Consider the following 12,900-nt stretch of genomic DNA (forward strand, 5'->3'; position numbering starts at 1 on the left):
GAACCTCTTGATACGGGAAGAAATAGAAATGCCATGCACATCAACCTAATTGTTAAGAATTTGCATAAAGATGGCAAGGATAGCTACTGGTATTTAAAAGCTAAAAATATTGACATGCAATTGACAAGAATTTTACATCCCATGTAGAATGTAGCCGCATTACATTTATAAAAGGAGAAGGGATAACAAATTTAGAGATTCCCTCAACCTCAACTGTTATTAACAGGCAACAAAATGTTATAAATAATTATAAACATGAAACAAGGAGCTTTCTTCAAATTTTTTTCTTTTGTGGGGGGGGGGATCACTTCTTAAATGATGATGATAATACACCTTGTTCAAGTAACAAAAACGAAGGGTGCATTTAGAATGGGAGAGTAAGACTTGATATTAGCATTTTCAGGAGGGTCTGTTTCTCTTCCTTCTTGTACCTTCCCCATGGCCTCTCATATTACTAGCTGTTATAAGTTTATAGTCAGAAGGAAGCATTTCATTCATCTTGCCAAATCTTTTTTCATAAAAGTCCCATATTTCGGACCTGTTCAAAGGGAGATGTTTAAACAACTTTCATAAAACACCAATAAAACATGAAGGTTTTAGAGTTGGGCATCTTGTTATTTTACCAGTATGCCAGGAACTGATAGGGCTCATACTTTCCATAAATTTTTTCAACATCTGTTTGAATTGTTTTCAAGGTTGAATTTCTTGAATGAACCTGCAATAATGAACAACTCCCATACATCTCAAGATTCAAGAACATTTAGCATACATGAAACAGGAAAAAGCAAGAAAACAACACCTGGTTTAAGTGTCTAATAGTTTCAGAATCCGTTGGAACGACATGGTAATATCCCATGCACATAAGTACATTTGCTCGAGTAAAAGGGCCGAATCCCTCAATTTGCTTTAGCCATTCATCCAGCTCCTCATAGCTGGATAAGCTTGCATCTTTGGAAAGTTCTTCAAGCTGTCCTAATTGAATTTTGCCTTCAACAATAGCTTGAGCTAGTTTTATTATGCGACGTGCTCTATACCCGAGTTTGCACCGCTTTGCCAAAAACAGCTCATCAAGGTGCGCTAACTCACTAGGGGAAGGAAAATTTCCAATATGATTAAAAATCTCTTTCGGACGGCATGAATCATCCAAACTTAGCTCCTTCGTCACTTCACAAGATTTGCAACCATGAGAACCGTTGTCATCTATATCTTTCATAAGCACATGATCTGTTTGCAAACTCCCATCTACTCTAAAATCTAATCTCTTCCTAGGAAGCATTTCTTCTTTTGCGGAAACACCAGACTTCCTGCCCTTTTTTCTGGATCTCCTGGATTCTTTTGTAGTCGGTGTTTTTGGAACAAAGTCTTCAGTCTCAACTTTTGGATTTCCTGAATCTGCACCTGGACAGGATGATCCATTTTGCAGTTCAAACTGAATCTCACAAAGCGCTTGAGCCATGCTCAAGGTCCTTGGCCACCTGAAAGAAAGGTTTTGCGAGTTACTTCAGCAAGTATGACATGACACGATGCAATCAACAAAAGATCCAAATCAAGATCTTTTCTGAGCTATTTGAATGCATCAACATAACAATATCAACTTCCACTAGTAAGCATTGTTCTACTAAGTAAAGTCCACTAATGGTTCAAAGTATAAAAGTGTCCCATTTACTAAACTATATCTAGGGTAATCTTGATTGAAAAGTAATCTAAAAAACTCAGATTTTCAGAGGCATTATGACAAACACATGGTAGGCATGAGAAAAAGACACTCACTGACAGTTGCAGAGAAGGATACACTTGACCATATCCTCAAATAGCGTGGGAGACCTAAAGACCCTCCCGCAAAAGCTTCCATTCCGGTCATCAGAGTGCAGCTTGGTGAACTCTCTCACGGCCTTGTTTTCCGCCTCGGACAAACGCAGCATCCTCACCACCTGATCCTGAAAAAAAACGACACCCGAAGAAAGCGGATCGAACCGAAAGAAGCAATTGAAGAGTTGGATACCTTCAAGTGGAGTTCTTGCTGAGAAGAGAGGGAGTTGATGCCCCGAACTCTAACATTGAGGAAACCGGGGCGATCAGAGTGCTGAGAAAGCGAAACGACGACGTTTGCGGAGGAATCAAGACGGAGGGGGCGGGTGAGAGTGTTGGAGAGTGGGTCCCAGTGGTTAGGTGCCATCATGAAGAGGCCATGGCTGCATACTGCTCTCTCCAATCGGAACGGCTCTGTTGGCAGTGGAATTTCCATTTCGATCTCAGAGGGAGAATGAGAAGGTGAGAGATTCCGCATTGTTTTTGTTGTTCGAGTCTTCAGCAATGCAATGCAACGGATCTGTGAAATGCGGTGGTTGCGCCGCTGGGAGTAGCCGATATGGCGGGCGCCTGCGGAGGAGCTTTGTTAGAAGTGCAGACTGCAGAGGCAGCAGAGCTTGATGTGGTGGGATTTACTATTATTGATTAATCATGGCTCATTTTGTAAAGGGAAAATATTGGGAATTATTAATTTTTTGAGAGACCAATATGCAATTTTGATTTTTTTTAGAAATCCCTTCGTCCCTGCCTGCATGGCTACATTTCTTGCACGGGATTTTTTTGGGAGAGTAAATACTAACCCGGTCCTTCTCCATTTATTTGAAATTTTGAATGATAATGCGATTTTTAACTAAAAAAACGATCTATTTCAGTTTTTTATAACGCGGTTCTTTGATCAGTTTTACGGCAAAAATTTGATGAAAATGGCTCACGTGTCTAGGCAAGTGGATGAAATAGATGGTTAAAATAATTACGTGAAAGATGAAAGTTCACGTGACTTGTTAAAAACGATAGAGATTTATTTGTATAGAATTTTTTATCTACAATTCTAAATCAGAAACTCTATCTTCTAGTTTATTCACCTTCTTCTCCATCGAAATAGTTAGATCCAACAACTGATTTTACTTTAGATTTTGACCATGAAAATTGAGATCATTTATTTGTTCCTCTTCAAACAATGCAACATATTCATTCAGCTATACAAAATATTTGCAATAAAATTCTATAGTCTGTACAGTAAATAGTGCAAAAAATAGAATTGTAATGAGTATATGTTTGCTACAGATCTTAACAGAAACGAAAAGATAACTAATTATTTCATATCTTGAAGTATGAGCATTCAAAGAATAGTCTATTAGCGTTCAACTTTGTTGATAACATGAATAGAATTACATGAATTCCACAATTATATTTTGAAGCAACGAACATTGCTTAATGCATTTCTTCTACTCTCACGCTCTTTGCTATTGCTCATGATAATTTGAGTTTCAAACATGAAACAAAAGAGAGACGACTAGACTCGTCTAATAAAGATGCTTGGAGACCCCAAAACAATGTCGTTCGTGTGATGTTAACGAGGACAGCAATTTCCGTCAAATTTTCGCTATGAAATTGATAGAATGGTTATATTGGCAAACGGAAGGATCGAAATGGATCGTTATTTTTTTTTAAGAGTCACGTTGTCATTCGGATAAATGAACAAAAGACCAGATTAGTATCTTACTCTTCTTTATAATGCATGCAACCATTTTTTATACATCTTCGCTGGAGACCAATCATAGATGAATCTAATTTTGGTCAATTAATTAAAAAATAGGTTTATTAAAAAAATAATTTTTTATTATTTTACTTTTTTAAATTAAAAAAAGATTGATTTATATTATAGTTAGTTTTCTAATTTCTTTTATATTACTGTTAAGAATTACATTTTAAAAGGATAAGATAATTATTTACACACAAAAATTTGTGGATATATAAGATAATTGAATAGTATTAGTGTGAAATGACAGAAATGTTCGTTCTTAGGGAGGAATAGCAGGAAAAAAAATGTTATATACGCATGTCAAAAATTAATTAATAAATTAGTTATAATATATTTATACATAAATATATATAAAATTTAATTTATTTTACATTTTAATATATTATATAAATAATTAATTTAATAATTAATTTTTAGTATATATTTAACATGGTTAATAACAAAATTTCACTTAAATCATTGTATCATACGAATTTATTGACTAACGCTTGTAGAATAATATTTTGAATCAAACTCTTGTTCGGATCTAGAGCTCTGATACGATGTCATGATACCACTCATCCAAAAAATTTACACAGATAAAAAAATGTAACACTAATGGTTATATCTCTAATACTCTCTAAACCTTCATTGTTCACATTGTACAAATATTCTATTGGTTATCTATACTTCCCCTTAATATAAATATACTAAATCGTATCGAACATTAGTATTTTTATATCAAACTTTTTTTTTAAATAAAAGAGTTGATAAAATAAAAAAATAAAATTCAATTAATTTAAATTAAAATAATGTAAGATATAATAAAATTTATAAATTTAATAATAATTATTTTTATTGATTTACTTTATCAATTTCTTCTATTTAAAAAACATTTGTTTACCCTGTATTCTCACACTTCGATGAGAATTAGTCTCGTGGTTGGTTTATTTCTTTCATAAGAAAAGTTTATATATAGCAAATCAATTTCATTTTCAATGATATTTTTCTTTCATCTAGTTCAATTTGCAATAATTTTTCTTTCGTTCTTACGTTCAAACAATCAAGTAATTAACAGGCACACTTGAAAAAATATATAAGGTTACTCAGTGACGGATAAAAAATATATAGGGAATTCTTTTTTGCATAGATATATTTTACACTTTGAAACTATATACATACATACATACATATGTTGATTGAACACACTAAAACTATATTAACTTAAAATAATAAAATATTAATATAATTTATCTACTATTTTTTATATGGTTACATATAAATTTTTTTTTACACGTATTCTTAAACAATTATTCAATTATTTATTATTTTCCTCTGTATTGTGAAGTCTAGTAATTACAATATTTAAATATAAAGAAAGTATCTTAACCAAAATCATTGTTACAAATAAGATCATTTAAGCGTTAAAATAAAAAAATACATAACTTTAAAATATATAATATTACTAGATAGATGAAATGCTTTATTATTTTAATCAATATTTTTCAAATAAAGTCACTCCTTTATATTTAGAAACTAAACTTAAATTTGGTAATTAACTAGCGTCACAAAGTTTGTCATCATAATTTATTGATTTTTCATTATTTATTTTGAGTTTAGATTCAAAACCAAATTTAACAAGATAAATATTATTATATGTTAACTTTAATAAATTAAACTTGTTATTTCTTTTCAATAAGTCAAGCATTACAAAATGTACTATTTGCTAGTGGCTTGTTATACACGTCATCTTATATGCAATACAAAGACCAGGTCTGATGTACTCTTAGGGTGCTTTGGTGAGTTGTTCTATTCTCTTCTAAGACCCCAATCCATAATGCACTCTAAGTGTTTGATTAATGTCCTAAGAGAGAGGAGAAGCAAATTAAAGTTGTTCTTGTCTCCACCAACTTTTAAGATAAGAGAAATATAAGAGACATGTCTTGAGGATGATTTTTAAGCCAATTTTTATATTAGTGGAGATTTATCTCAACGTCTTTATTCATTTTGTCTTATAACAGCTATCAAATGTTACTTCTTTTTTAATCTATTTTTATTTGGCTCTTATTCATGTGTATAAAATAATGGTTATCTCCATGTTAGTCAAAGCTTATGCATGTTTGATTGTTTGTTAAATTAATTTAGTTTTAGATTTAGGCCTGTTGCCTTACCTATAGGCTATGTTGATGTTACTATGCAAATAGGCAAGAGAAGATTTAAAAAAATTGGCAAGTCAACTGAGGCAAGTGGAGAATTTTGGAGGTTGTGGGGGGCAAATAGTTAGGTTGGTGGAGAAATGTTCAAAACCCCGAGAAAGTCACATTTCAAGGTATTGTCATGGATGATTTCGTGTACAAGGCAACATATCCTGTTTCCATGATACCCCCATATAATATAATCTTATTTATAAAGCTCAACTGCTGGGAAGTTTCAATATTTTGTTGAATTTGCTTAAGTTTACTACATTGATGTGATTATTTAGTTTTGACTTAATCCTATTGGCAATTAGTTTTATAATTTTTTGTTTCAAATGATGTAGGAATGCCCTGTTTTTCTTGCTAGTGGTAATTCTTAATGATATTACCATGTAAGAATTATTCAAATTGTTTTACCATGTAAGTTTTAACATCATGAGACAGAAACTGCATAAAAAGAAAACATATTTTAGTTTGTTGACTTTTTTAGTTTGATGTTAGAGGAAGTTTATATTTTGCAACATAAGATAGTTAGACTTACAAGAGTAATGTGAGTTTTCTGTCCTCATTTGAGTTGATCATGGATGAAAGAATTCTAATGTTCCTACTACTCATTTTCAGTTCTTTGTTAGTTGTCACAGCAAGAACAGCGAATCGAGATTGTAAGTTTGGTCTGTTGTGTCAGTCAGATACTTTCTCCTCATCCAAATGGCATTTTCGATATACACATTGTACAATTAAGAGTTTATAGTCTATAGAGTTAGGTACTTGGTTTTTCAACTTTCTGTCTCATGTAAGTAGTTAAGAAGTTAGAACAAACCAATTCTGTGTAGAAGTTAGAACAAACCAAGAAGTTAGTGATTGAAATTTGCCTTTTATTTATTTATTTATTTATTTTGTTTCTGATGCAGACCAAACTCTGCTGGCTCTAAAGAATGAGTGGCAGAACACACCACCGGATTGGGAACGCTCGAATGATCCTTGTGGCGATGGTTGGATTGGCATTGGGTGCATCAACGGAGCCGTTACCTCCATGTACTTTCTCTTCTTTTAAGTTCTTAGTGTGAATCACTAACTTCTCCAGAGTTTCCTTTTGTGAGGTTAACATGATTGTTGGCATTTCCAGAACACTGTCAAGCATGCATTTGACCGGCCAGCTTTCATCAGAAATAGGAGGACTATCTGAATTGCGGATTCTGTACGTGTTCTACTTTAGTCTTGTATTGTAATTCTAAATATTGAATTTATCTGAAACAATGGTCACCTTCCACCCTATTGCTTGAAGATTTAATCTCCTTTTTATTGATAAATTCCCTGATTTGAGTATTTTAATTTATTTTTCTTTGTATTTTGTTCTTGAATCCCCCCCCCCCCCCCCCCTTCTTTCTTTCTTTTGCAGGGATCTGTCCTACAATAAGAATTTAACAGGACCGCTTCCGGAAGCAATTGGAAACTTGAGAAAGCTGACAAACTTGTAAGACAATTTCAAAAGTTAAGAATATATCCAAATCCAATTATGCTTGATCAAACAACTCTAACAACGCACTTTCTTAATTTGTCTTCTAGAATTCTTACTGGCTGTGGTTTCAGTGGTACTATACCGGATACAATTGGAAATATGCAACGCCTTGCATTCTTGTAAGAATTGTTTGCTTGATTTTTTGTAACATATATCAGAAATAGGCCTCTTTATTTGTCCTGCTCCTAGCAACAATAGTTTGTTTGATGATCAAATGGGTTAATTTTAATCACAGGTCTTTAAATTCAAATAACTTCAACGGGCAAATTCCATCCGCTATTGGTAATCTCACAAATCTATATTGGCTGGACTTGGCTGAAAACCAGCTTGGAGGGTCTATCCCAATATCAAATGGAACTTCTCTTGGTCTGGATATGCTACACAATACAAAGCACTTGTATGTGAAATCCATTTTGCTCTATTTTGGATGATATATAATTCAATCCTTCTAATACATTTCCATTATCTACAGTCATTTTGGGGTTAACCAACTTTCAGGCAATATTCCTCCTCAGCTTTTTAGTTCAGACATGTCTCTGATACATGTGTAAGATCCATACCAACAAGCTAATAAACTAAGAGATTATTACGAAAATCAAAATTTTGAATTTTTAGTAATTTCTTTTTATCAGGCTTTTTGAAAGGAACGAACTTATTGGCAATATTCCATCTACACTTGGACTAGTCCAGAATCTTGAGGTGGTGTGAGTATCCATATCTTCCTAATGTAAATTAGTAAATAGAGTACATGTTTGTTTTTTGTCTTCAAATTTTTCTTTTTGCGACTGCAGGCGCCTTGATGGTAATTATCTAAGTGGACCTGTGCCTCCAAACGTTAGCAACCTTACAAATGTTAGGGATTTGTAAGTAGAGAAAACTTGAACCCACTTTAATTATTAATATTATTATTAATTTCCTGATTTCATTTTTATTGCTTTCTGTTTTCCCACAGAAGGATTTTCTGTTTTTATTTTCTTGTTTCCTATTTTTCATAGTTTCTTCACAAAAATCTTGAATAGAAAACATGGAAAACAAATAGTCTTTATATTCTGAACCAAACTCCTTTAAAGTGAGGATTGAGGAAGTTGGTAAAGTGAGAAAGTGAGTGTCTAATCACCATTATATCATGGTAATGGGGCTCACACATGATAGAAATTATAAATTCAATAGTGATTAACCCCTTACTTCGTCACTTTACAATTCTCCTCATGATCTTTTTCCTTTATATTCCAAAAAAATTCTCATTATTGGTATAATATTGGTATCTACTGTGATGAATTTGTAACTGTCCTGATAGAAGTTTTGATCTTTATGTTTGTTAGGCTTCTCTCCAACAATCGCCTATCTGGTCCTCTTCCCAACCTTACTGGAATGAACAGCCTCAACTTCCTGTAATTTCTAAATCATTTGGCTAACTTCACTTTTTTATATATGTGCATGCTTTGTTTTTCAAAGTGAGTATTAATTTTATAGAAATGACTACAACATAGTTATTGACATCATTTGGCAGGGACGTGAGCAATAATAGTTTTGATCCATCAGAGTTTCCACTATGGTTAACAAATCTACCATCTTTGACAACCGTGTATGTCTCTCTTTCTGCACTCTCTCTGCTATCAGCTTTAATCTTCTCTCTTAGGTTTCAACCTTTTATTGCTTATATTATCATTTTGTACGGCAGAAACATGGAGAATATAAACCTTCATGGGAATATTCCTGTTTCATTTTTCAGTTTGAGCCAGTTACAGACAGTGTGAGTAGCAGCCTGTTAATTATTGACTGTTGATAGTTCCATTTTATGATGAAAATTTAGATATAGCTGTGAGTAACTGCTGCTTTATTTCTTTGTGACATGATCTTCAATAGGAATTTGAAAGACAACCAGCTAAATGGAACATTAGATATTGGTACTACCATCAGCAAACAACTGGAAATCATTGATTTGCAGACCAATTTTATTGCTAAGTTTAATCCAGAAATTAATGTATCCAATGTGGAAATAATGTAAGCCATAACTATTGTATTACAGTAGGTACTAGGTAGTTTTTTTTCCTTTTTTCTTTGCTTTCCTTGTCATATGGTTTATTAATGAAAACATATATCTTCAGACTCGTCGATAATCCGGTTTGTGGAGGAGGATCTTCACAGGATTATTGTTCAATTCCACAACAAAACAACATGTATACAACACCACAGAACAATTGTGTGCCTGTCACCTGCAGCACAGATCAGAAAGAAAGCCCTAACTGCAAATGTGCATATCCATATACCGGAACTTTAACTTTCAGGGCACCAACCTTCTCTGACTTGCAAAACAAGTCAGTCTTTGCATCTTTGGAGTCGTCTATGATGCGGTCTTTTCATCGATATAATCTACCTGTGGACACAGTTTCTGTGAGCAATCCAAGAAAGGAAGCATTATACCTTGATTTGACTCTAGAAGTGTTTCCATCCGGCATAGATCGTTTCAACCGAACGGGTATTATCAATATAGGCTTTGTGCTTAGCAACCAGACATATAAGCCTCCTCCCACTTTTGGACCATTTTATTTTATTGCTGATGATTATGAAAACTATATGGATGACTCAGGTAACACTAAATGAATCGGATGATACATATAGTAATGGAATTAACTATAACAGTGCTCCATTTTTAAACTTGATTTTTTTCTCTTGTGATTTAGTATTCATCAACTCTGAAGGATCCAATAAATCTTCAAAAACTGGCATAATAGCTGGAGTTGCTGGTGGTGTTGTCCTGGTGATATTATTAATCATTGCAAGTGTTTATGCCTTGCACCAAAAGAATAAGGCGAAAAGAGCAACAGAGAAAAACAATCCTTTTGGTAAGAGAACTTAAATGTCCGCTCTGCTTCTTTTATTGCCAATTCATGGAGCTAAGATTTTTTTGTGTTTTGATCTCACAAAATGCAGCAAAATGGGATGCAGATGAGAGCAATAATAGTATCCCACAGCTGAAAGGAGCAAGGCGCTTCACTTTTGAAGAAATTCAGAGCTACACCAAAAACTTCTCACAAGTCAACAGTATTGGATCTGGAGGATACGGGAAGGTGTAGAATCCATCTAGTTTATTTCATTTCTCTGTGTATAATCCTTAAAAAATGAAAAATGATATTTTTTAAAGAAAGAACTATAAGATAACAGATTCAATCATAGTGTTTAGGGTCATTGATTTTCTACATTGATTTTCCATTGATACCACCACCTATCTCATAACTGTGGTGCTCTATACATTGTCAGAATTTTTGTCAGATCAATGATACGGTTAATTGATATTGGCAGGTTTACCGAGGAACTCTTCCAAACGGGCACCTTATTGCTGTTAAAAGAGCTCAGAAAGAATCAATGCAGGGAGGGCTGGAGTTCAAGACTGAGATTGAACTTCTATCAAGGGTCCACCATAAGAATCTTGTTAGCCTTATAGGTTTCTGCTTTGAGCAAGGAGAGCAAATGCTCATTTATGAATATGTTCCCAATGGCACTTTGAAGGATACTCTTTCAGGTATAAACAAGTGCACTAACCATTTCACATTGCTAATTTGAGTAGAAAATAATGATATACTTGAACAGAATAAACTCACATGCCACTCAAAGATTCTAGGAGAACATGTGTAGTCTATTCAGAAAATCTGTATGGTCAGAATAAAGTGTTATGTAAGTATATGGGGGATTTGTGAGGATAAAACTTGTAGAATTCACTATTATTCTGAGTATCTTCTCTTAAATATTGACAAACGTACCAATACTTGATTGGTTGGTTGTAGTAGATTTTCCTTCCTCTTTACTACTTGTCTGAGAAGGGGAGCCCTGGAATAATGGTTAAGTTGTCTCTGTGTGACCTCAAGGTCATGGGTTCAAGTTGTGGAACCAGTCACTGATGTAATTATCAGGTTAGGCTGCCTACATTACTCCTTTTGGGTGCATCCCTTTTCCCGGGCTGCACTTTACTACTTGTCTTAGGCTTGTAGTCCACAGTACAGAAAAAGATAGGGTAGGAAGATTCATGTCCGCTAAATAGCCACAGAAATTGCTTAATTTGATCAAGGATTGGCTGAGTGAGGTGTAATAGTTTATTAACTTTGCATGTAATATAAATATAACACGCGCATATGGTCTCTGCAGGTAAAACAGGAATAAGATTGGACTGGATTAGAAGGCTGAAAATAACACTTGGTGCTGCCAGGGGGATGGATTATCTCCATGAACATGCCAATCCTCCCATCATACATAGGGACATCAAATCCACAAACATATTATTGGATGAACGTTTGAATGCTAAAGTTTCTGATTTTGGACTCTCCAAACCATTGAGAGATGGTGAAAAAGGTTACGTTACCACTCAAGTCAAAGGAACAATGGTTTGTATCTTGTGCTCTTCTACCTTTTGCCAATTAAACAAGAGTTCAATTTTGATATACCGACAGTATAAAATGTTTTACAAAGTTGTCCAGTCACATCCGTTCTTTTGAATCACTATTCATGCAATCAATGTAAAGTTATTTTTGCTAACGTGACATTATATAATTGAACACACCTGTAAAACTGTTTTACACTAATAGTGTATCAAAATTAAATTCATTAAACAAAGACATGTATAGAAAACTATTTCAAGACTCAATTGTCTTCTGTGGCATCTAATATCCAATCTTAAATGATTACATTACAATTAACTTTTTCTCCTAATGTAGGGCTACTTGGACCCGGAGTACTATATGACTCAGCAATTGACAGAAAAGAGTGATGTGTATAGCTTCGGAGTACTAATGTTAGAGGTGATAACAGCAAGAAGGCCAATAGAACGAGGAAGATACATTGTGAAAGTGGTTAAGAATGCCCTAGACAAGGACAAAGAGTTCTATGGCCTTAAGGAAGTCCTTGATCCATCCATTGATTTGGGAACAACACCACAGGGTTTTGACAAGTTTGTTGATCTTGCAATGCAGTGTGTTGATGAGTCAAGTTCTAGCAGACCCTCAATGAACTTTGTGGTGAAAGAGATTGAGAACATGTTGCAGTTGGCTGGTTCCAACCCGAATGCAGAGTCTGCATCCACTTCATCTAGTCATGAAGTAAGCAAAGGGAGTTCTCAACATCCTTACAATAATGAGTTCTTTGATTCAAGTGTTGTGATTCCACGTCCTTAACTGTTGATGAGGCTGTGTATATAAATGCATGTAGGACTTCTCTTTCAGTAGTTGTTTGAAGCTTGAAAGTAACTTGTTGAAAAAGTTATTTAGATTTGTCTATCTTACTTTTATTTGAAAGAACGAATTAGTGTTTATATTTTTTGTTCATAAAAATTAAACTTATTAGATTCTTGGAGATTATAAGTTGTTTTCAAACATAAATGGATAGTTGCTATATAGAATTCTGAATGAATAACAATAACCTCTTTTAGTCAATTGCTACCTACAATAGGAATTCCAATAAATTCACAAACTCAGAAAAACTAAAGCCAAAATCAGAAAATGAATAACAATAACTAATAATTAGACTAGTAGCCGAACAACAACAAAAAATAAGTAAACAAGATTCATACATGAAACACATACATTGAAAAGGAAGAGGACAAGGGCTCTCACAAATGTTAAATAAGACCAAGAAAAGCAATCAGA

The 12,900-nt window shown here is 33.8% G+C and overlaps 2 protein-coding genes across 2 annotated transcripts; one reads left to right on the forward strand and one right to left on the reverse strand.

The window, feature by feature from the left end:
• Positions 1–294: 294 nt before the first annotated feature.
• On the reverse strand, positions 295–2,587 carry LOC130973633 (uncharacterized). Its single transcript, XM_057898253.1, has 5 exons — positions 2,003–2,587; positions 1,771–1,937; positions 800–1,475; positions 624–715; positions 295–538 (listed from the first exon to the last, which is right to left on the reverse strand). The coding sequence occupies exons 1-5, from the start codon at positions 2,285–2,287 to the stop codon at positions 400–402; spliced, it is 1,359 nt and encodes a 452-aa protein (XP_057754236.1). The 5' UTR covers positions 2,288–2,587; the 3' UTR covers positions 295–399.
• Positions 2,588–6,264: 3,677 nt separating this feature from the next.
• LOC130974235 (leucine-rich repeat receptor protein kinase HPCA1-like) lies at positions 6,265–12,615 on the forward strand. The gene is made up of 19 exons (XM_057899025.1): positions 6,265–6,407; positions 6,657–6,780; positions 6,872–6,943; positions 7,145–7,219; positions 7,312–7,383; positions 7,500–7,661; positions 7,737–7,811; positions 7,897–7,968; positions 8,056–8,127; positions 8,587–8,655; positions 8,775–8,849; positions 8,946–9,017; positions 9,131–9,268; positions 9,373–9,854; positions 9,949–10,110; positions 10,199–10,335; positions 10,568–10,787; positions 11,408–11,643; positions 11,974–12,615. Exons 1-19 carry the CDS (start codon positions 6,326–6,328, stop codon positions 12,427–12,429), a joined length of 2,853 nt encoding a protein of 950 aa, XP_057755008.1. The 5' UTR covers positions 6,265–6,325; the 3' UTR covers positions 12,430–12,615.
• The last annotated feature ends 285 nt before the right edge of the window (positions 12,616–12,900 follow it).

The sequence above is a fragment of the Arachis stenosperma genome, chromosome 4 (assembly GCF_014773155.1).
Source record: "Arachis stenosperma cultivar V10309 chromosome 4, arast.V10309.gnm1.PFL2, whole genome shotgun sequence".
In the NCBI taxonomy this organism is placed as follows: Eukaryota; Viridiplantae; Streptophyta; class Magnoliopsida; order Fabales; family Fabaceae; genus Arachis; species Arachis stenosperma.

Coding starts and splice junctions, on each gene's coding strand:
- LOC130973633 (XM_057898253.1), bottom strand. CDS start 2,287: ATGCGGAATCTCTCACCTTCTCATTCTCCCTCTGAGATCGAAATGGAA. Junction 716..799: donor CTATTAGACACTTAAACCAG/GTGTTGTTTTCT, acceptor TCATTATTGCAG/GTTCATTCAAGAAATTCAAC. Junction 539..623: donor TATCAGTTCCTGGCATACTG/GTAAAATAACAA, acceptor CCCTTTGAACAG/GTCCGAAATATGGGACTTTT.
- LOC130974235 (XM_057899025.1), top strand. CDS start 6,326: ATGGATGAAAGAATTCTAATGTTCCTACTACTCATTTTCAGTTCTTTG. Junction 8,128..8,586: donor CTTACAAATGTTAGGGATTT/GTAAGTAGAGAA, acceptor TATGTTTGTTAG/GCTTCTCTCCAACAATCGCC. Junction 10,111..10,198: donor AGAGAAAAACAATCCTTTTG/GTAAGAGAACTT, acceptor CACAAAATGCAG/CAAAATGGGATGCAGATGAG.